At 39.9% G+C, this 23712-nt stretch overlaps 1 protein-coding gene across 8 annotated transcripts in view; it reads left to right on the top strand.

Moving 5' to 3' along the window:
• Positions 1-23712, top strand: part of MYLK (myosin light chain kinase) — a 179492-nt gene that overhangs the window by 47277 nt on the left and 108503 nt on the right. For 4 of the 8 annotated variants that reach the window (XM_081005126.1, XM_081005127.1, XM_081005124.1 and 1 more), the window contains 4 exons: positions 13621-13828; positions 16055-16103; positions 18983-19148; positions 20074-20239. In XM_081005126.1, coding sequence (XP_080861252.1) covers positions 13621-13828; positions 16055-16103; positions 18983-19148; positions 20074-20239 — 589 coding nt within the window. Of the gene's footprint in view, positions 1-13620; positions 13829-16054; positions 16104-18982; positions 19149-20073; positions 20240-22262; positions 22292-22334; positions 22380-22402; positions 22436-22833; positions 22958-23712 lie in introns of those variants that run through there. The other 4 variants (XM_081005130.1, XM_081005131.1, XM_081005129.1 and 1 more) reach the window with 4 other exon arrangements.

The raw sequence follows: 23712 nt of genomic DNA, 5'->3' as shown, positions 1-23712 counted from the left end.
AAACATTTTGAGACTCCAAGGCAGGATATAAAGTTGATATTGTAAAGATCTTATATTCTCATTTTAAAAAACCTGATGATAAAAATCCCACAGAATCAGATCTCTGTTATTTTTCCCAGTGTACAGTATATGACAAAATAATTTGCATGGAAGCAGAACTTGAAAGAGAAGAAAAATGCAGAAGAAAGTGACCTCATAAATCCAGGGCAACTGAAGTAGAGGTGAAGAACAAAATACTGTATATCTTTTTTAAAAAAGCAAAAACCTACAATCTTTCTGATAACATGGATAGTTTCTTTTTAAAGCAAGATGTGTAGTGTGTCTTTTTTTTCTTTAAGAAATTTCTCTATGAATTTACTAACAATAAAAGGAAATGTTTTGTGTTATTCCATGTAGAACATGATGTTGTCTCTCCCTAAATCCTGGCCCCTGGGGGGGGGGGAGTTACTGTTTTCATTTGTTCCTATGTTATTTTTGTGTTTCTATATTGTAAACCGCCCTGTGATCCTAGGATGCAGGGCAGTATAGAAATTTAATAAATCATAATAATATGCTTCTGAGCTCTTTGTAACTGTGCAGAATAAGGAAGGGGGGAGCTCATGACCCTGAGGCTCATGCATGTAATGCTAAACCACAGTTTAGTGTTACATACAAATTAGATCAGTGCATATGAAAGTGCAAAAATGACTTCCACAAGAGACACAAGGTTTTTAGCTATGGCCCGTCTGCTTCCTTGATATTGGGAAATTCTTATTGCTGATATTTTAGATGACAGAACCATGGTAAGTTGCCTTATGGAAGTCCAGTACAGTGGTACCTTGGTTTACAAACTTAATCCGTTCCGGAAGTCCGTTCTTAAACCAAAGTGTTCTTAAACCAAGGTGTGCTTTCCCATAGCAGCGGGGGACTCAGTTTACAAATGGAAAACACTCAACAGGAAACGGAACATGTTCTGCCTCCAAGGCAAAGTTCACGAACCAAAACACCTACTTCCGGGTTTGCAGCATTCTTAATCCAAGTTGTTCATAAACTAAGCTGTTCTTAAACCAAGGTACCACTGTATCATCTTCTTTAAACTACTGTTGCCAGTAATAAGTTTGGCTTTATAAAAGCAGAAATAAGGAAGGAGCATTAAATAAATGTGAAGGTGTGCATGTAGGGATGCCAGCTAGCCACTGTTTTACTGGTTCAGCTACCTCACAATGACAGGTACTTTTTAAAAGGACTGGTTGCATACATCTCAAAAAAAAATAAAAATAAAAATAAAAAAAAATCTGACTGCTTGTTTCCAGCTTTGAGTGGGCAGCAGACCAATTCCCAATAGAAATTACAACTCTAGTGGATTTTTAAAAGATTACTGTATAAACAATGTGCATTCTGTCCAAGGAAAGAGAAATTTAAACTTTGTAGTTTCAAGGGAAGTACTGGGGGGGGGGGGGGAGGAGCCAAAAAAATGACCACTAGTCCATAGTGTCTAGAAGCGAGAGCTGGGTCTGACTATATTCCAGGTAAAGCATTTTGGAAGAGTCTTTAAATCAGCAGAAGAAAATTTTGTGTGTGTGTGTAATATCGCTTTAGAATGGACCTGTGAAAAGGCACCAGTCTTTAGAATTTACAAGTGCAGCCTGCTACAAAGCTTTCTATTTTCTCCCTTAATGATCCATCGGTGTTCTGTTCCCAGTCATCACCACTTGGCGAAGTGAGATCACTATTAGCTATTTTTCCTAAAGGTTTTTGTACTTTTGAAAACCTTGATGTGCCCTGAAGCTTGACGGTACCTTCTTCTTGCTTGTGGGTTGTGTTTTGTTGGCTACACAAACAACAGCACACGCAGCTGAACATTGGAAATAGAGGCATGCTGATCTATGTTTGTGCTCTCTGGCATGGCTGATAGCTTTAACTCCCTCTAAATCAGTAGGCTGTTGAGAACTTGATGCTAACCAGAACAAAGCTATCTTTGCAATACAGGCATTCTTTTGAAGTGTATCAGGAAATGGGAAACCTTACACTGCTCTGAACCTGTGCCTGATATTAGGGCTGCATGTTGTCTCTGCCATGTCTCAGGAGAAAAACAGTAGCCTGGCTGTATGAGAAGGTATGAAGATGATGAACATGGTTCTTTTTTCCAGTCTAAAATTCATTCGGCATTCATTTATTTATTAGTTTGCTTAGTTTAATTATAATTTTCTGGAGAGGGGGTACTTTAAGGAACCATTGTCTCATTTATGCAACTGTGAGACGTTTTTGATTCCTGCATAGGAAAAACAGAAAAATTCTAATGAGTACAAAATCTGGTATATAGCCCTTGCTGTCAAATAAGTAGTGTGCCTGTCTGGGCTGCACAAATGCAAAAAGCTGGGTTACCAGAAGCCACTAGTACCGATAAATGATTTCTCAGTGCACTTAAAACATACTGCAATCCTCACCTTAATGTTCTTATAGGACACCAACAGATGTTGCAAGAGAACCAGTATTATGGCACAGGCTTATAGCAGGTCCTCTATAGGGACCCACTAAACACTTTGAGAGAAGACATGCTTCAGCTGTGATTTAAATGCAACCTGTGTACAACAGCATTTCCCAAACTTTTAAAGTCACGGAGTTGTTAGTTGATGTTTTATCATATAGCAAAATTTTGATCCAAACTTATTTTCCCCCATTGAAAGTCATTAAAAATGGAAGTTAAATACTGTTTTCTCAAAACAGCACATACATATCTCTGGCATAAGGACAATATTTTCACCTAGCACCTACATAGGCACTGAACCGAATGACAGTAGTATTGATGATGGAGGGTACTTTTAAGCATTTGGGCATGTTAAACATCAAGTTTCACTTCATTCAAAATGCTACTTTCCCCACTAATTTCAGAGAACTTACTTAACTATGTAAGCAAAAAACAATAACAAAAAAACATAGAGTAAGGCAAAACATTTGAGAACAAATTCAAAGCAGGTATTGTAAGTCAACAGTATATTACATACATACATACATACATATGCTAGTTAGAACTTTTTTTTACAGTTGCAAAACCAAAAATGTCACCTGGCATCGAAAAAGAACGATAAAGTATAGCTTGGGAACTTAGATTCTAATGAGTGGTATGGGACTGTTTTGATTTGCACAATGTGGCTATCACTGGTTAAATTTGGGACAGCTGCAACCAAATATCTGGCTCTGCATTGAGGCGTGATCTGTAGTTTGTTTTAGTAGCTACATAGGCAGAGAACCCTGATTGTACAATAACAGCCCCTCTTTGGACGACTCTTCAATATGCACCCTCATTGGTTGCGATGCAGCAGGTGGCTATGAGGTGCATAACTTCAGTGATGGCACCCTGGCTGTGGAATACTCTCCCTAGAGAGGATCATTGGTGTGAATCTTGCTGTTATTTGGTTCCAGGCAAAGGCCTATTTATTTCCCTAGGTCTTTTATTATGTCTTAGCTTTAAGTCGTTTTTATGCACTGCAAATGCTGTATACATGCTTTTATTGTTGTAAAACATTACCTTTCTTGTTCTGAGCCACCCTGAGAGTTGCCTGTAAATACCCTGGGTTGCCTGTAAATACTAAACTGCCTGTAAATACTAAATTGCCAACCTCACGTCACAGACTAAGAGATGACAGCTTATCAAAAGCCACCAGCAGAGTCCATGGCAAGATGAGATTTAACTGGGGAAACCTTCGATTCATATAGCAGTCTTAGCCACCATGTTACACTAGGAGCTCAAGATCTTTATGCCTACTGAAGAACTTCGTAAAGCTTGAAATCTTGCAAAATTTATTTGATCTTTAGTAAAGATATTTTTAAAATTTAAACCTAACAACATTTCAACAGGAACATTGTGATTAAACTATCCATTCCGAAAAGGGACAGAGGAACCCCAATTTTACAGCATAACAGAACAGCTTATTAGTTTCTTTCTTGAGTTGCTTCTGGTGATTTTTTATTTATTTTTTTGTCCTAGTGGGTTTTGCAACACAAACCTGCTGTTGTTTTTCAATAATCTCTCTTCCTGTGCCAGAGGCTTTTCCTGAAATGAATACTTGAGCATATCATAATTTTCCGGACAGATTCCTGAACTGATTTGATAAGCACTGAAAGTAGTTCCTGGATTATTTGCTGTGCTGATGCTTGGAAATAGCTTGTACTGAAGGACCTAACCTGCAAACATTCTTTTAGAAATTTCATAGAAAATATGTGTGGAAAATTGCAGGTGCCCTGGGCAGCTCCTCAAGTTTCACTTGGAACTAATGCTATTTTATTTCACAAATTTAAATATGTCATGAGATAGTGCAGGCATGCAATTTTTGTCATCCACATTTAAGCATTATAAATTTCTAATGCCTGGTATATATTCTCCAGTAATTCACAGGTTAATTTTGGTTAAAGGCATTCTTAGTCTAATGTCTGACAGCTTTGCCCTTCTCTGAATGGGCAAAGTATTCCAATATGTGTTCCCATAGACAATTGACATAGCTAGTCAACAACTCTCATGACCTGGTATCACGTGATGTTGCACAACAGTTTGCACAATTGCTTTTTAATGGGGGAGAATCCAGCAGCTAGCTGGAAACACAAAGTGGGAAATGCTGCAGAAATATAGGCACAGATTTTGCTCAGCCCTACTTGCTTTTCAGGGTTGGTCAAAGGAGGGTATAAAAGTTCCACCTGTTCAAAGGATTGCATAAATAAAGGACATACTGCCGAGAGCTCTGTAATGCTTAAAAAGGAAGATAGATGTTGCCTGCAGCGTAATGATTTATCATGACAATTTACTAAAAAGTAACCTTTTGCTATAATTCTGTCTGAGACTTGTGCTAAAAACACCAAAGAGCGTTTTTTAATGTCTTGCATCTATGTGTCCATTATGAAGAAATGCATTTCCCTCCAACAACCTTCTTGCAACTCAATTCTGAAAAATCTGGTATTCTGAAGGGACACAATTCTGAGATAAAGACCAAGCAAGCGCTATTTGGGAACAATTGAAGTCCTGTGCCTTTTAATATTATATATAACACTTGATTCTACAACAATCACTGTGCAGGATAACTGTAGAAATGTGATAACATGAGAGGTAAAAAGATCCTATACACCTTTGGAAAAAATAGGATTTCTCTTATTTGCCTTCTGTTTCAGGAAATTGAAACTTTTTGCCCTTCCATATAAAATAAAACAAGTGTTTTTAATTTGCAGGGCACAATTGTATGAGAAGTATTTTTAAAGTGGTACCTGAGTGCTTTAATATCTAAAACTGCACACCTCTCAAGTGGAGTGTCATGAGTTGTCTTACATCAGTAGTGACATTGAACAGCAAGATTTATTTCTTTTATCAGATTTGTACCCTATTTTTCCAGCAAGCAGACAAGTTGACGTGCCTGGGGAGAGTATCTCATTTTAACTTCATTATAGCCTGTGAGGTAAGTTAGGTTGAGGTAATGGTGACTTGCCCAAGATTACCCAGTGAGCTTCATGACAAAGCAGGCATTTGATCCTAGATCTTCCTGGTTCAGTAAACAAACTTGGCTCACCTATCTAATCACAACATTAGTTGCATTAGATGGACAGGGAATTAGGCATTCCCAGCAGCAACGACAAGTTGCAGCAGAGGTATAACCAGGATGGAAAAGGCATGTGTTCCTTGAAGTTGAAGGATTGCAAGTGTGCAATCTGTACAGTTAACCTCTGTACAAATTCACAGATCTTTGTTCCATATGCAGGTTTAGGGTTACATGTGTATGTCTTAAATTGGCACTGACACATTGGTGGTATGCAAGTGCAGATGAAACGTTTGCACAGTTAAGGACTTAATTTGAATATTTTTCCATCTCAAGGTGTTCCAGCCTAATCTCTAAATATACATAGTGGAAGCTTAGTTAGCTACACCTCAACATCTTGATGTTGCTATCCTTATTTGAGACTAATTCAGCATTGCAATATGGTGATCTTTCCATCAGGGCAAGCATTTGGGTTTGCCAAATGGAACGATCCCTCCTCTCCGTCCCCTGTGTGCTGCTCTGGGGGTTCTCTGGAACCACCCAAGATAACTTTTCGCAGAAGGAAACGGGAAGACAGTAGTGCAAGCAGACGTCCTGGGGCAGGGCTTCTGATGGGACTCATTAGTGGAATCCCACACATCTATTCATGCATATTCATTCCAGTTTTGCTAAATAGCACTTATGTAATACTGTATATTTAGTTGAGTCAATATATCACATCTGACTCCTACTTGCATGCGGTGATGACACATGACTTTGGGCCCTGAAACCATTGGGTGCATCCTCCTCTGAGGCAAAGCCCAGACAAGCATTGTGGCCAATGTATTGTATTTTTATTGTATTTGTATGCAACCAATAGCTGACTGTAAAGCAGCCAGGGGAGGAAAGTTGGAGGAAGTAGGAAGTAGAAAATTGAAGTGTGGAGGAAGGAGTGGCCAAGGCAAATGCATCTGTGGTAGGGTCAGCTGCTGAGCCAAGTAAAGAAGGCAAGAAAAGAAAGGTGATGAAAGCCTAAGGAAGGTGTTGGATGAGATGATGTTGGCAATGGAAAGTGGGATTGTGTACCTGGAAGACAATATAGAGAACAATGGAGCAAAGCTAATTGTGAACAGGAAAAGGATGTCAGAAGCAGCACTTGTTTGGAGACTTGAGCTTTGCCGATCATCATAGCTATGTTTTCTTGTACATACTTACCATTTGTTAAGAATCTCTTTCTAATTGCTGAATAATATAAGAGAATCTGGATTACACCAATTCCAAATCTCCAGCTAACTCCATTGTAATTATGATCCTATGCATACATTTTCCGGAACATTTTTGCTGTCTCCTTTATTTGCGAGGACAGAAAAGTACTATAGTTCTAAAATGTCGTTTTGTCTTAGGACAAACAATTCAAAGCATGTGCAGCCACTTTTAATAGAATACTGGAATAGATGTTTTTGCTGTGTTCAGATTAATGTGCCATGGTGACTAATGGTAGAATCAACTTTTGTGCAAGAGCCCTACCAGTTTCTTGTAAGGAAACCTGCAAAACAATAAGATGATTGTCAACAATATGATTTGCAGCTGCTGTCTGCTTTTCTGCTAACAGACCATGTCTTTTGTAGATAGCTCATAAATACTTCACTGTTGGGAGTACTATAAATGTTGGCTTAGTTGGAGCTTCTCCACTCATCCTTGGAGTAATTTTTGTATTTATTGGAAAAGCCACAGCTTCCACAGTGGTGGTTCATTGCTTTGGCTTCAGGGGCTTTCCAAACAGACCTATTTTTCCTCTGCTGTTGCCATTCTCCTGCATTTTGTCAGTTCATTCATCTGTTACCTTAGTTAATGATGTGGAGTTTCTGTTACTTTATATGAGATGAGAGTGAAAAGCCATGAGGTGAGAGCATAGGATGTTCCCTTCACATTAAGTTACTTGAATAAGGTACTGCAGTAGATGAGCCAGGTAAAATAGAGCACGAGGGGACCAGTAATTAAGATTATAAAAGTCATTTGAGGCTATCCCAGAGAGTTTGTCCTGTCTCTGTTTCCTGCAGTGGAACTAGCCAGACTCCCTGTGGGTAGACTAAGGTTTTTAGCAGAGGGCTCTTCTGGGTAATGCATTGCCCCTAAGCATATTTCAGAGCAATTATGTTTTGATAAGTACACAAATTGTGACCTGGCCTGACTAGCCTTCCTGATTGCCATTGAAGGCTATGGTTTTTGTTCTATTGTGTGATCAGGCCGGGAGCAACAAGAGGCAGAGCCTTCTTGATGGCTGATTTGAAAATCAGTTGCATTTTTAGATGGTGGTTGAAAACTTTTTAAAATATATGATCTGTGGGTTTTTTAAAAAAATACTTAAGGCCCATGGTTTTAAAATCTAAATTGTTAAAAATATTGTTTATGAGTTATGATTGAGATGAAATGCCCTCCTACTTTGCTGCTCCACCTGTGGGCGGTGAAATGGGAGACATCCCTCCACAAACAGCTGCCATTTGTTCCTCTAAAGGTTCATCAGGGTGACACTACATGATGATATGGTGTTTCTGTTAGAAAGATTTCTGTGTACCCATGTCATCATTCAGGGGCTGGGTGGGTTGGGTGAGATAGTGGCTGCCAGTAAGAGTTGTGGTGGCAAAGGTATGCCTCCTGAGCTTGTTCTTTCAGGTTTCAGACAAGCAACCCCTAAACATGGGTGTTCCAAATAGCCATTGTGGCTAATAGATCTGTTTTCCATGACTGTTCCTAGCCTATGGACTCATTACCTAAAATAGATGGATAAATCAGTGCAGCAAAATTTACTTCCATTTGCAATGAAAGGGAAACAGAGCTAAGAGTTCCATGGGATGAAGTCCTAAAGCACACAGTTAAAGATGAGGTAGAGTCAGGCTACTTAGATACAGTGTTGACTAATAATTCAATAATGTTCTGATTTTGAGGGCTTTTGTTAAAGACATTGCTGAAATTTTTCCTCTGCTACTTTGGATTGCTTGGGGGAAGATCTCAGTACTGTAGTGGCATTCTTCAAATGTGAACTCCCAAAGCAGTGATTTATTAGCACTGCTTACATATGGAATAAGAAACTTAAGCAATGCCAGATGTTGAGACAAAATATGACAGCTTATGCTGCAAGTTGAAGCATGCATTTGATCCTCTCTCTTTCAATGCATGGATGATTTTGAATGAGATAGAGTTAATTCCCCTTTTGAGTTGAATGATGATGTTAATCTAAGCCATCTAGGATTCTAGACCAGGCATTGTTAAGCACTGGGAGCCATGTTAGAACATAGGTAAATAGCCCTTTACCATATTTTGCTGCTATCAAGCATGCTGTGATTTTATTGTGTGCCATTTCTGGTGTCATATTGAATTTGGAATTTGATTGAAAACTTTAATGGCTACTTAAGACTCGTTGATGACAGTGTGTGTTTGCAATAATTTGTGTGGTTTCCAAACATTGAGCAATGAACATAACTATTGAATGAAGACATTTATTATTTTGTAAGAAGAGTCCTAGGTGTTACTAGTCCCAATTGGGCAAGTTTTCAGATTCATGGGTTAAGGTAGGAAATTCCAAGAACTGAAAACCACAATAGGTTAGAGGCAATTCACGTGTCATCTGGGACACTGCCTCTAAAGATTAAGTTTATATCCATGGTAGATTTCTTTATTTATCGTTATTAATATGTAGCTTCATAAAAAATATAAGCAGCTTACACAAAATGATACAAGATATTCATTAAAATGCCAATAAAAGCAGTCCTTAAAAGGGTTGACAACTGAATTTTTTAGTGTAACCATGTGATTATAAAGTCAGCATTGCAAGCAAGACAAAAACTCTCATGCACTTGGGGATATATATTTTGTAAACCTTTGGAAACTCGTTCTTGATTAGAGCTTGAGAAGGGTAATAAAAAGGATCATGGTGTTCAGAATGGAAGAAACTCACCTTCTTATGACATTGCATGTTGTACTGGTAATGGTACAGCATGTCTTGTTACTCTTCATTGGGCTTCTGAGCAGAAATTCACTGCAGGAGTTCAAGGTCTATGTCATTTAAATAGGTCTTGAAATATTGTAACTAGCTTATATGTGTTTAGTCTACTTCTGGTTTCAGGTTAGACCAGAAACAGTTTGTTGTGGATGTGGGTTGAAAATATATCAAGATTCTTCCATTATCTGAAGTCTGTACAAACCAAGGCATTGATGCTGTCATTTATTGAAGAAGAAAGAACAGTTGCAAAATATTCATAGAAAGCCCTAGTAGCTTTTTGAGGGGACTTTTTAATGTTCTGTGGAACTTTCACTCAAGTTTCCAATGCTCACTGAATTCAGGGCCAATTCAGACATTACGTGGCTGGCTGGATGTTCTACATATCCACAATGTGTTTCCTGCTGAACCCCTTAATACCAAAAAGGATATGAGTATCTGTAAACCTATTAATATTACAGTGGTACCTCAGGTTAAGTACTTAATTCATTCCGGAGGTCCGTTCTTAACCTGAAACTGTTCTTAACCTGAAGCACCACTTTAGCTAATGGGGCCTGCTGCTGCCGCCGTGCCGCTGAAGCACGATTTCTGATCTCATCCTGAAGCAAAGTTCTTAACCTGAAGCAATATTTCTGGGTTAGTAGAGTCTGTAACCTGAAGCGTATGTAACCTGAGGTACCACTGTACTACAATTTATTAAGGTCCCAGAGCAGGCTACAACAGTTAAAACGCAAGAGTCCATACAATTGGGACGCTGCAGTTGGCTATAACTCAGTCCCTGTCACATACGCATTATGTGTTTACACACATAGGGCCTTACCGCACTTACTAGTGGAGACAGGTTAGACAATCAGCATGCAATGTGAATTGGTCCTTACTTGGAAGTAAGCTGCATTTCAATCTTTGTTCCTTTCTTTTGGGTGAAAGCAATCCTCCACCCCTTTACTCTTAGGAATCTGTAGGGCCCTTGTAAGGAGTAGACAGGGCTATAAATAAGGGCTATAGCCTTAAGCTGCAGAGCATTAGATAAGTGGATAAGTCCTCACCCATTGTGGATGTGTTATTAAATGCAGATGTTTCTGCAGAGCCTGAAAGAGTTACCAGAAAAATAATTTTTTTATTTATAGAAAAACCTGCTGCAGTTCTGGAATTGGTCCACCATCGGCATCAAACTGAGGTAACTGGCAGCTTGTTTTAGAATCGCCAGACATTTTTATGGCAGGAATACATCTTTTCAGTGCAGGGGTTAGTTCCATATGAAATGTGTTTCAAACTCTAGCTTGAAATGTAAATCCTCACAAACAGAATAATTCGCCACTTGCTGCTTCTCCTTATTCTCCTTTCCCCCCCAAGTACTGTATCAACTGATGCAGCTGCAAGGCAGTGTGGGCTAACGAAGCTCACAAAAACGAAGCCCTTTGTGCATCAATCAGCCTCTCTCTGATTTTCTTAGGAAGAACTCTCTCATCCTTTTGGATGCATGTGCCCCTCCTGCTGTTATTCCTCAAATTGGAGGCTTGATGTTTGCAAAATAAAAACACATGGAAAAAATTGAAATGTAGCTTATGTATGAGGGAGAGCCAAAAGATGGTCAAAGAAGCCTGTGAAACTAACCGTAAGTGAAGAATTGGATAGGAATGACATAGTATGGTCCAATTGGAGCTAAGGGAAATTAGAGTGATATGTTCTATCATGAGGGAAAACTAATAATTTGGTATAGCATCCAGAAGGAGAAAGGCGCAATACTTTGTGGCCTGTGTTATTTGAAATTGGACTGGATGATAGGAAGAGATTATAATATTTTCCAGGGAGGAATCTACCATCTATTTGTTTTGTTAAATCAATTCCTTCTCCTGCAAGCACTTCTGACATTGGTGCCTGCTTTTATCCAAACCCCTCACTGCTTTTGACACGCTGTAATCTAGAGAATATGCTTGGATCTGCTTTATTGTGACATTATTAGATTAATACCAATGGCAGTGCCAGAGAAACCTGAGTTATGCCTTAGTTCATTCAGTCTGCTGTTAACTGCCACTTCAGAAAATCTTTAGTTTTCTTTTATTTTACACCAGATGATGATAAACTGCGTGATTGCTTGTGTGAACATCAGGAAGCTAAGTTTCTCATTAGTAAATTAGCAGAGGAGAGGACAGTGATTCCTAATTCTGGGTTGTTACCTTCTAGTGGATTACCAGATCATTGTAGGTCTGCTCCACCCTTCCTATGGTGTGAGGAATGTTTGCCAGTCTTCACAAAGATTATTGTTATAGTATAGTATTTTCCCCTAGTTGCAGAAGGAAATAGCTAAGACTGCAGCTGGACATTGTATTGTTATGCTTGTCCTTGGAGTTTAACATTCTGTGGAAACTTCTCCATGAGGATCGCTGCTCATGCTTCAAATGTACTGCATCCCCATTTACAGATGCATTCCCATGTTAGCTGTTTTCTACCATGGACAGCCCTGGAACCCTTTTTTTGACTCCTCCTTCCAGTTGATTTTTTGTGTGTTCTTTTCAGTTTTCTTTACAATAAATGAAATTAAAACACACACACCATATTTGTTTATTGTGGGGAACAACGTATTGTTAATTGGTGTTGGTATTTGTTACTTTGTGAGAACTTTGTAACTGCCAAGGACACCACCTGGTGAATAATTTTTTTTATCCTGTTTATGTCGTAGCTCAAAATAACTGTGTAAATGCATTGAGTGCGATGGACTATATGTGAAAAGTTTATATCATTTCCTGGACTACATGTGATAAGCTTGTATAATTTCCCAGGCTAAATCTGCTGGTTGAAGAATTGCTTGATAAAATGCCATGATGACCCATTGACACTGGTCAGTAGGTAACTTTGCATGGTCTTGATGGTGACAGTTCCACATCTTCACATTATTAAGGGGTATCTGCTGTTTAGAAATTGAATAGCAACATGCAGGAGAAAAAGTGCGTTAAAAAATCAGATGTTCCACTAACTTCCAACCTTACTGATTGCTTAACTAAATTTACAGTTTTCAGCTCTAGTTAAGAATGTTAGGCACTCCTCTTGATTTATTCTGTTGGAACGAAATATATGGTCCAGTGAATATTTGAAATTCTGAATGTTGTCATTCGGAATGTAAATGTTGGATTTATTATTTTGTATAAAATACTTATGTCTTGTATCCTATTTGGATTTTAAGGAAGTGTAACAATCAAAATGTGTATCATAATATGGACTGAAATAAAACAGAAAATAAAGCTCATTCAAAGCAGAAATAGAAATAACAACAATTTTTAAATGTCTGAATGAATCAACTTGTTTTTTGCTTCGTGCAAAACAAAATGTAAATCAGGCACTCTCTTTAAGGAGGGCATTCTGTAACTAGAGTGCAACCGTTGAAAAAGTCTTCTCCTTTGTGACTGAGTAATGTAGCTTAGATAAAGGCGACACCCTGGAGAAGACCCTCAGCAGAAGATCTTAATTCATGGACAGGTTGGTATGGAAATAAGTACTTCTTCAGGTGTTTGCCCCCCAAAATTGGGAGAAATAGCTACTTTTGGATATTCATGAAATTCATTTTGGGGAAAGTTCAGCTTTTATGTGTGATAAAATGTTAACCAAATTTTGCACACACACAGTGTTACACATGCACACTTAACACTCAAAAGACACAACCAGGTTTATTTTTCCATGGGTGGTATTTGACTCTTTCTAAAGAGGCTGATGAACATTGCTTCTTCTAAATGCCTCTCATAGTGAATGCATCTGATAATGAGGCTTGCAAATGTCATGCTACAATAAATCTGTTAGTCTAGACAGCTGTTTGACAGTAGAATATGCTCTAATAATTTTGGCTCATGATTCTGCTTCTCAGAATTTCTCATTTCTGGCTTTAAAATTTCAAAAGACAGAAAAAAGCTTTGTCTGGGTAGCTGCCTGCTGGATGCACCCAATAGTTTCTTTTCTTTTTCTTCAGGTTTTTGCCATTTGGCTCAAAACAGTTTGTATGTGTTTAACAGATATGGCTTTAGAAAATACTTTCCACTGGCTTATGAAGTGTTCTGCATTTCTTCCAGATAAAGTCACCTTCTGTGTTTGTTTCTCTCTCCCCCCCCTTCTCACTCCCCACACCACCCCCAATCTTTCTGCACCCAATCTTTCTAGGTCAGAGGCATCCCAGAACCCCAAGTCACATGGTACAAGAATGGGCAACTTCTGACAGAGGGAGAGCGCTGTGTAGTGGACCGTAGCATTCGAGGGCTTTTCAGCTTAATTATAAAAGGGGTGCAGGAGGAAGATGGTGGGCCATACACCTGTGAGGCCCGGAATGCTGGTGGCGTTCGTCAGGTGACAGTAGAATTAACAGTGGAAGGTAAGGGTCTTTCCATTCTGTTGCATGTTATGTATAGCATGCTTTACCCTGGTAGCAAATGAACGGAGAAGTAGATTGAAAATACAGTGGTACCTCGTGTTACATACGCTTCAGGTTACATACATTTCAGGTTACAGACTCTGCTAACCCAGAAATAGTACCTCGGGTTAAGAACTTTGCTTCAGGATGAGAACAGAAATTGTGCTCCGGCGGCGCGGCGGCAGCAGGAGGCTCCATTAGCTAAAGTGGTGCTACAGGTTAAGAACGGACCTCTGGAACAAATTAAGTACTGAACCCGAGGTACCACTGTAAGCAGGAAAAGCTTATAAAAATGATAAGGCTTTTAGTAAGGCAGAAAATGAAACGCTGGCTATTCCTATGCCTTCCCACCCAAGGAGAAGGAGAACATAGGCACCAAAGCTAAAGTCATTCCACATTGATAGTACAGTGGTACCTCCGGTTAAGTACTTAATTCATTCCGGAGGTCCGTTCTTAACCTGAAACTGTTCTTAACCTGAAGCACCACTTTAGCTAATGGGGCCTCCTGCTGCTGCTGCGCTGCCGAAGCACAATTTCTGTTCTCATCCTGAAGCAAAGTTCTTAACCCGAGGTAATATTTCTGGGTTAGTGGAGTCGTAACCTGAAGCATATGTAACCTTAAGCATATGTAACCTGAGGTACCACTGTATCAGCTCTCTGCAACGGCTGCCACTAAGAACAGTGCTTGTGGAATGTTGGGGATCCACTTTAAGGCTATGTTTAGCTGCTGCGAATGCAGATGACCCCAGTTCCTGATGGTGTGGCCTTCTGTTGAGTAGCAGGACTGGATGATTGGCCTGATCCTCTTCCTCCTCCAGTCTGGCCTGTTTCAGCAGTATCTGTTTTGCTTTTCTTTGCAAATATTTATAATACTAATACTGAGGTTTCTGTTCGTGTTTTGTGTGTGGCTTATTTGTGTAATAAATCATCCAGATGCAGCGCCTTAGAGTGTTCAAAGTGGTTCATGCTGATTATCTCAGTAATTCTTAACAATAACCCTATCAGGGAGGTCAGTGCTACTATTGTGATATTATCATGATATTTTCAGGTCTTCTTGAGGGGGCAATGAGGGGAAGTGTGGGCATATGCTAGCTATCATTGGCTCCTCCACTGCATGCCTGTGATAAGCTTGCAAGCGAATGCTTTACTCATGGAGGCTCTCCACGTAATTTAGAACCCCGGAGATACTATAGAGAATGCAGAACTAACTGGTGCATCTCTGCTCTGCGCCACATCAGGTGATAAGGAGGCCTGGGTAAGGCTGTAGTGGCTTGCCTTTGGCTTCCTGGTGAGATCACCTAGTGCAGGTGAGATTTGAGCTGGAGGCAATCACAGCTCATTCTTTACCACTGTGCTTTTTTATTTATTTTGTGCTTGAATAAGAAGATATTATTATTTATGGAAGCTTTTTTTGCTCAGGCTTCCTAGGTCAGTTCATACTACAGTACTGTTCTGCCAAAAGGGGGGGGGGCGTATTCACCATTTAGTTATGTTGGCTTGGGATAATCCTGCCCATGTCCAGTAGATGGTGCTAAACATACAGTTAATAATACATTCCTCATATCTTGACTCTTGTATAAAACAGTTTTCTTGTCTTTATGGAGAGAAATAAAAGGTAACAAATTTAGATAGGTGAGCTTAAATCAAAATGGACTACTTTTGGAAGTAAATATAAATGCACTATTGAAAAGTAGTAATTTTAAAAATGGCAAAGGACATTTCACAGCTTGGTAAAGTTATCTCTTTGTATATGTGGAGAAATGTTAGTGAAGAGTAAGATAGCTTTTTGTTTTTATATATGGGACTCAGTTTTGGACTCCTGTTTCGTTGGTTGAAAAGCACACCACACCAAATGGCTCATCCGTTACTACTGGGATCCAAGGCGTTGTGGCTTCTCCACCTCTAGAGTATAAATATATAATATATATAAACAGCAAATATATAAACAGCAAAACACACATACATGCAAGACATGGAACTTAAATGCTTCCCCCATTTGCCGCAGAGGGAAAACATATATTTATTTTTTGCCACCTTGTATCATATATTTTACTAGAAATTGATGGAAGGATAGCTTTTTAATTTTTAATTTTCTAAATCTATAGCCAGTGTCCCTAAATCTGAAAGAAATTGCAGCCCTGATTAGTATTTTTATTGTATTTCTTTCTTTCTATTTTCTGCTTCCAGGATCTGTTTTGAAGAAGTACAGTCTGCCTTCTGGTGCCAAAAGTTCTGGGTAAGAATTCCAGTGGTTTTCACATTTCTAGAGCGGAAGAATACTGATAGCTTTTGGAATATGCACACATTTTGAAATACTTCCCCCTCCACGCTTTATTGAGCAACATTGACCCTTGCTATTAGCAATATCAATTTTGCTCAAAACATTCCTTGCAACTAGGACAGACTTACAGAAAATTGCAGTACATTTACCAGCCCCTTGAGGCTTCTCAGCTAACAGATTATTCTCTCTTTCCACCTGTCTACCTTTAAGGCCAACTAGATACCAGCTGAAATGTATGAATGCATGTCATGTACCTTTTTAAATTGTAAATAGTAGTGTGTGGTTGCGGGGGGGGGGGGCAGGCAATAGCATCATGTCTCTCTGCAAACTGCTGTGGGCATGACAGGAATTTGTGTGTGTGTGTGCCAGCGAACACTTTCCTCCTGTGGCTAATAGCAGTTTCAGGGGTGATTTTCCCCACATGCTGTGCTCCTGAGCAATGTATTAAGTGTATTGTTGCTGAGTCTAAGTAGCCCACTATTCTTTTCTTTTTTCAAGTTAAAAGTGAAGGCAAGGCAAGTGAGGCTCATAGCAATTGTTTTTCAACTCATGCGATTTCTGAGACCATCTGTATTTCTAGTTGCCTACAAAAATCTTCACCATGACCTTATTTTATTCAGAATTATCAAGTTGCCCCCAAATTGTCGTCTTTACATTGATGTGACTGCTCCTTGGGCTGAGGCCATATGTGGTTTTTCTTAGTGTTCTGATACGTTGTGGAAGCAGAAAGAGATGGGCACAACTTGTTGGCTTATGGGTAAGCTGTTGTGTGAAATGCACATGGCCCAAGAACGTTTGTTTCGTTTGCTTGCCTGAAAACCACAGCTTCAACTTCATCACCCTTGATTATCTCCTGCTAATGTGTGGTTGTGTATTTGCTGTTGAAATAGGCCTTGTCCTATTTGCATGGGTTTGGGTCATGCTATAGTACTGGCTCATATTTCAAGGCTGTTTATGAATGAGAGCGGCCAGCTCAGTTGACTTGGTATTGATGATTTCATCACTGAAGTAGCTTGTTCTTTGAGTTTGAGCACAGATGGGCCAACACTATAAAGATGTTTTAATGCTGGTCATTTAACTCTGCACCTTAAATGTAGTAGCAGGCGGCTGGAAGGCCACTTCCAGCTTTTGGTTTAGAGTTGCTTTTGTAAACATGTTAATGGCTGAATTTTCAGAATTGCAGGTTCTATGAATTTTGATTCTTAAATCTTGGGGGTCTGGGGCGGAATTTAAAAGATTATGGTGTAAAACAAACCTCATCCATCAACTAGGTGTCCTCAAATCACAGAATTCTTCACCTTGTAATTTTTTTGTAAAAGAGGGTGTCTCTTGGGTTTTAAGATTTGGAGGGATTACTAGTAGATCACATGGCTGCACCAGTTGACACTGAAAGACTCTGTAGGCAAAAGGGGGGCATATCCTACGTTTCTGATGTGCCAGGATTTCAAATTGATTCCAAAATCCAGCCAAGCCAAAGAGTGAAAGAGGCATGGCACCTGCAATTGCTACAGAATAAATTCCATGTATGCCTGCACCATAACTTGCCATTGAACTCCTTTGTAGGTGCCTGTGTTAAATTTTTACAGAAAGTATGCATGCAAGCTTTGCTGCCGCATAGAACTTCCATTGTGGTTCTTGATGCTGAAGGACTGGCCCATCTCTGTTCTAAATGCACTTGTTTATATGCTCTGCCAAACAATGATTGGATTTTCTGCAAAACTATGTCTGACTTGGGCCCCTTTGTAAAGAGTATGACTACCCGCTTTTGGATGAATTGGCCAGAGGCATCTAAATTGTTACAGAAGTCCAGTTAAGTTAGGGTGCTATTTATTAGAGAGTTAGGGGGTCTGTATTAGTTCCTTTAGTTCCTATTTTATTCTAAACGAAGTTGGGCAATTTCTTAGATAACTGAAGGAGAATGTTGAGAAGATCACCCAGTTCTGCTGGAGGATTGTTACGGAAAGATAGACAGTTTTATCAGATGTTGGATAGTGGTGATTCTGCTACGTAGTGGAATATTCATGGACATCTGTCCAGTAAGAGAACGTCTATTGTATGTGGCAATTAGACTGTTCATTGTTACTTATGAACAACCAGAGCTGTCAAAGAGCATGCTTGTATGTGTTGTGTGCATATTAAATGAAGGCATCTGGCAAAATGGTGTTCCATTTTGGGAGGAACTTATGGCAATGATCATTATGTAAGCAGCTACCCTGCATTCCTTTTGTAAGGGCACTCGTGACCTATCAATCAGCATTGTTCCATACTTTTCCATATATCCAGTTGTTTACTTTATATCTTGTACGTAGGTATGGATAAAGTGCAAAATGCAATTTCTGATTGTGTCTGGTCTGAAGGGAATTAATATACAAAATGTGGTACATGTTCCTTTCAAGTAGTCAAAAGGGGTGGCTGGCAAAGTTCAAGTCTTCTTCCTAGTATTTTCATATGACATATGCCCTCTTCAAACTTGATGAGAGGTACATGCGTTATGTAACTGTACCTTAGAATTTTTTTAAAAGTGCAAATAGGTTCTCAAAAAGGACACCATATTGTCTACCCGCAGGGGTGGGGAACAAGTGCCCCTGCAGCTATTGCTGAACTCAACTCCCACCATCCTCAGCCATCATGGCCAATGCCTAGGAATGATGGAAATTGTAGTTTAACAACATTGGGGGCCACAGGTTCCCTACTCCAGTCTACTGCCTTCATTGTTTTAATCACCTGAACACTGTTCCTAAATCACATTTAAGTAGCACAATTTAAGAAGTAACAATCTCTTTAAATATAGCGATATTAATTACTGAGCTCTGATAAGACTGTTTCCTTTCCAGTGGTAGAGTTACTGTTCCATCGGTAGAGCAACGACCAAGCATCTGGGGCGAATGCCCACCCAAGTTTGCTACAAAACCCAATCGGGTCATAGTGCGAGAGGGACAGACTGGTAAATTCTCCTGTAAGATAACAGGACGACCTCAGCCTCAAGTCACTTGGTTTAAGGTACAATTACTTGAGAGGATTTCCAAATTCACCTTTCCTAAAGGGAATGAAACCCAAAGCCTTGTTTATTTGAACTTGTGTACTTTGAAGTATCTTTAGCCACAGTTTTGCTTGGCCAGATTTTTTTAAGGAAAGTATTGCAATAACATTTTAATTAATCATAAATTTATAAACCTTTATATACTGAGAACTCAGAAATGGCAACTATACTGCAAAATACATGATGGAATTCAACATTGCAATCTTTCAGTCAGTGCAAGCATTTTTGCTTGCCACACGGAACAATCTCACATCTCCCCTCGTGTGTTGTTCTGTGAGTTCTTCTGACCTTACCTTCCAGAGGAGATTTGGGGGAGGACAAGGGGGGGGGACCCCATTGTGCTAGTGGGAGTCCTTGTACTGGCTTCTGCTAGCATACCTGGTTAGTTGAATCCAGACCATTGTAATTGAGACTGAATTTAGTTTGCAAACTATTTTGCAAGGGGTAGGTTTTCAGGCTGCGGATGAATGGGTGGCCAGAGCATAAAATTGAGGAATTAATACTCACCTAGATTGTGGCATCTAGAACAAGATGCTGAACCATGTGCAGGAATTCGAGTCAGACTCTCTAATCTGGCAAATATGTCTTTTGACTGAAGAATTCACAAAGTTCTGGCTTTGGGTTATGTCAACTGAGCCTTAAAATGTCCATATTCTGAGTGTGTCTTATCCGTGGTGTAAATCAGATTATCTGGAATGCCTGAGGTCTGGTCGCTTGGGAGTATTCTAGTAGTATATAAACATGCCACAGAGAGCAGTGGGCTGAATTGTAAAAGCAGAAAAATAGCAAAGGATGAGGTGTTAATCTGCCAGGCATTGATTCCCACCCCCTCTACCATTAATGAATGTATCTGTTCACCTTTGGTATTTTTCATGATGCATGCAGGGTGAAATTCAGGTGCAGAAAAGTGATCGTTTCAACATGTTTGAGAAAGCAGGCATCCAGTTTTTGGAGATCCAGAATGCTCAGCTGGTCGATGCTGGAATTTACACTTGCACTGTGATGAATAGTGCTGGGAAGGCTTCTGTGTCTGCAGAGCTCATGGTTCAAGGTATGGTTAAAATAGACTAAAAGGGAAAGAATGCAGGCATGCCAGCTAAAAGTTTTCCGAGAGTTGAGCCAATTCCTCCCCATCAGTCCTCTTCTCCCTCCTCCTCCTCCTGCTTTCTTGAATGATATTTAAAACGAGGTCCACACTTGCAGTTCAGCATTTAGATTTTTTAGAAAAGCCTTGTATTTTAATCTAGCGGAAATGAGCTGCTGAAAGATCCAGCATGTTTAATCTTCATTTATTCATCTTGGAAATCCTGAATGCACTTAATTACAGCAAGTGAAAATTATATTTATTTTAAGTGAAATTTTGGCCCCATGCGTGTGTTTCTTTCTTTCCCCACCTCTAAATAAACTGGAAAGCTAAACAAGCATGTTATTTTCTAGAAGCTTTACTAGCTTCTCAGACCTGAGAATTGATAGGTTGGTGAAGGTATAGAGGGAGGAGAGGGAGGTTTCTATTCTGCCAGTTCTCAAAGGACTTCTCAGGCAGCATGCATGCTTCTCACCATTTTTATCCTCACAATGATTAGCTTCAATAACGAGTGGGAATATGAACCCAAGTCCTTTCTAACACTCTTAACCATTACGCTACCACTAACCCCACGTGTTTAACAGGTGGCTGTGGGAAAAAGTACAACTGGAGAATGGTGTTCTGCGTGTTGTAATTCTGCCTGGTGTTCTGCCTTCTGGCTGTATGAGAATTTGGGTCCAGGTATTACCAGCCCATTTCCAATATTTCCATTCACTACACAGCTCTGAAACTGGTGTCTGTGTGTTCAGCTACCCTGGCTATCTTTCTCTTCTATTTCTAAATACTGGTCGGCTTCCCACTTTCAGAGGGTTGTTGTTAGAGTCATTCAGACCCCCTAGACTTTGATTACAAAGAGAGCATTATATATTTAGCATACTTGTCTTTATCAACTCATTTTACAACTTCAAGCCCTCATTTGTAGTCCTTTTCATTACCCCACAGAATCAGATAATAACATAAACTGTTACACAATTGGAATTATTGTTATTTTAAGCAAAACCATGTAGACCTCTTGTATAGATAAGCTCTTTCCAAGCTCCCCCCGCAACCTTATTTTTCCACTGGGAAGGGGAGTAAACGGCCTCTTAAGTTGATTGGATCATAAAGTGCTGCTTCATCTGTAGTGACAGCTGAGTGTTTTCAAAACTTCTCTAGATTATCTGATCATTTTTCAGCTATAGTGAAATTCTCTTGTTCTTTCTTCCTCTCTCTCTCTCCAAAAAAATAATTCCACAGTAATATTTTTTTCCTAGACTGGGATGCACCCAAAGATGCTGTAGATCTTTTTGAATCTGGGACATTTGAAGAAATCCCCCCCCCATTATGTAGTGTTGTTGTTGACTAGTACATTTATATGCTGTTTACTACATAAAATGTCTCAAAGTGAATTACAGTTGCAATAAACATGCAGATACAAAGATTTTAAACAACATAAAAGAATTAAGCAACGTTATTTACTAAAAGTACTCCTGCCCTACCCTACCCTACTAAAGGTTGAACACTAAAACAGGCTAGGGTACCATAATGCCATATGATCCCAATTAAGAATCAATGCCTGGATAAACTGGAATGCCTTTACCTGACACCCAAATGTTGATAATGATGGCACCAGGCACACTTCCCTGGGGAGAGCATTCCATAGCTGGGGAGCCACCACTGAAAAGGCCTCTTCTTGTGTTGCCTTCCTGTGCTCTGAGTTCTAGTTTATTCCCTTGACGAATATTGAATTAAATCATGGAGGATCAGAAAACCTATTAAACTCAACACCACTTGTGGTTGTATTCTGGGAATGTCAGATTCTGCTCCATTATCCCTTAGCTTAGATGTTTTAGAATTATACAGCTGCCTAAGGTACACACACTTCCTGTGGATATTTTATATATTTATTGCATTGATAAACCGACCTTTTCTCCAAGGAGCTCAAGGTGGTGTACATGGTTCTCCTCTCTCCTCGTTTAATCTGCACAGCAACCCTGTGAGGTCACAGGCTGAGAGGCAGTGACTGGCCAAGGTCACCCAGTGAGTTTCATTACTGAGTAGGGATTCGAACCCTGGTCTCTGAGGTCTAACCACTACACCACACTGTCCCTGATCCCAACTGAGCACTGTAATTTAATGGGGGGAGGTTGTATGAGGTTTGCAGCATGAGGCAGAAAGGCCTAGGTAAGCGGTTGGTCAGGTTTTCCTGAGGGCACACACAGCAGTAGCCTTTTGCTTTCTGGAGCACAGGATTTAAAATGTGACCTGGTTTCAAAATGGTTCGTGGTTATTCAACATCACCTATATAATCTTGTCTCTGAATTTTCTGGAAAACACAGTTGCAACCAAGGCCAGTCCCAAGTTTGAGTGGAGGGCCCCCTTCTCTGTCAGTAGGCCCTGCTGCGCTTAGCTGGCTACAGTGGCAGCACTGCAAGCAGTGGGCCTAGTTTCATCATTTAACTGTCCCACAGTGCCCCAGAGCAGTGCTTCTTCGTGGGCACAGGGGGAAATGACAAATGTGGCTAGATCTTGTCACCTGGTGGTACAGAACAGAAAATGAAATTAAGAGGGTAGAGTGCAGGCATATGCTGTGAGCTCAAGTAGCGCCCTGAGGAGGCCAGATGCTGATGCTGATCCTAGCCAGAGCAGCAGAAAAAGATGAATCCCTGCTTAGGTCTTGTGGTCTGAAGGCAGGATACCAGTCAAGTAAGTGACAATTAATTAAAATGTGAAACAGAAGGTGGAAAGAAGCCAGTACAGAGGTACAGCTTCATCCCTGTTTGAGGTAGGGATGAAAACACCAAAATATTCATATTGTGACCATAAAAGGCCTTGAATCGTGATCATGTTAGAGGCAGTGAGTTTGTGCTTTTCAAATCTAATCAAAACCAAGAAGGCAATCCATGGCCACGGGGGATAAAACTTGAGGATGGAAGTCAGCACTCAAGCAAAGGGCAGTATACAGCTCCAAAGCACAGTACAGGCATAAACCTACACCAGCGCATATGAAATGACATTCCTCCTCTCAATAGTTAATGTTGCACATAGCTACATTTCTGCAAAGGTCCACTGCAATGGGGGTGGGATGTTTCTCAGCAATTTTTCTAAGTTTCAGTTGGTGATCTCTTGCTGAGTCAAGGATAATTGCGTTTGTGATATTGTATGCAATTTGGATATGGCTGTCATTCAAAACCTCATTTTAAATATGCCCAGAAACCATTTTCCGCAACTATTTAAAAACTGAAGAAGGAAAAAAGACTTAGTTTGGGATGGTGATAAATCCCACCAGTATTTAAATTCAACACTTGGCTTCTAGATGAGGACGAGATGTTTTCTTTTTTCTACATCACTGTGCACTCATTCTGGAAATAGAACAGAAGAGGCGCTGAAGATATCTCCAGTCTGATTGTTATGAGCCCTGAGGAAATGCCTTGGAGAAGCTGGTCAAACCAGGATGAGGG

The sequence above is a fragment of the Podarcis pityusensis genome, assembly GCF_964106645.2.
Source record: "Podarcis pityusensis genome assembly, chromosome: 1".
Taxonomy (NCBI): Eukaryota; Metazoa; Chordata; class Lepidosauria; order Squamata; family Lacertidae; genus Podarcis; species Podarcis pityusensis.
The sequence above is the reverse complement of the archived record's forward strand: the minus strand, read 5'-3'. Positions and strand labels throughout refer to the sequence as shown.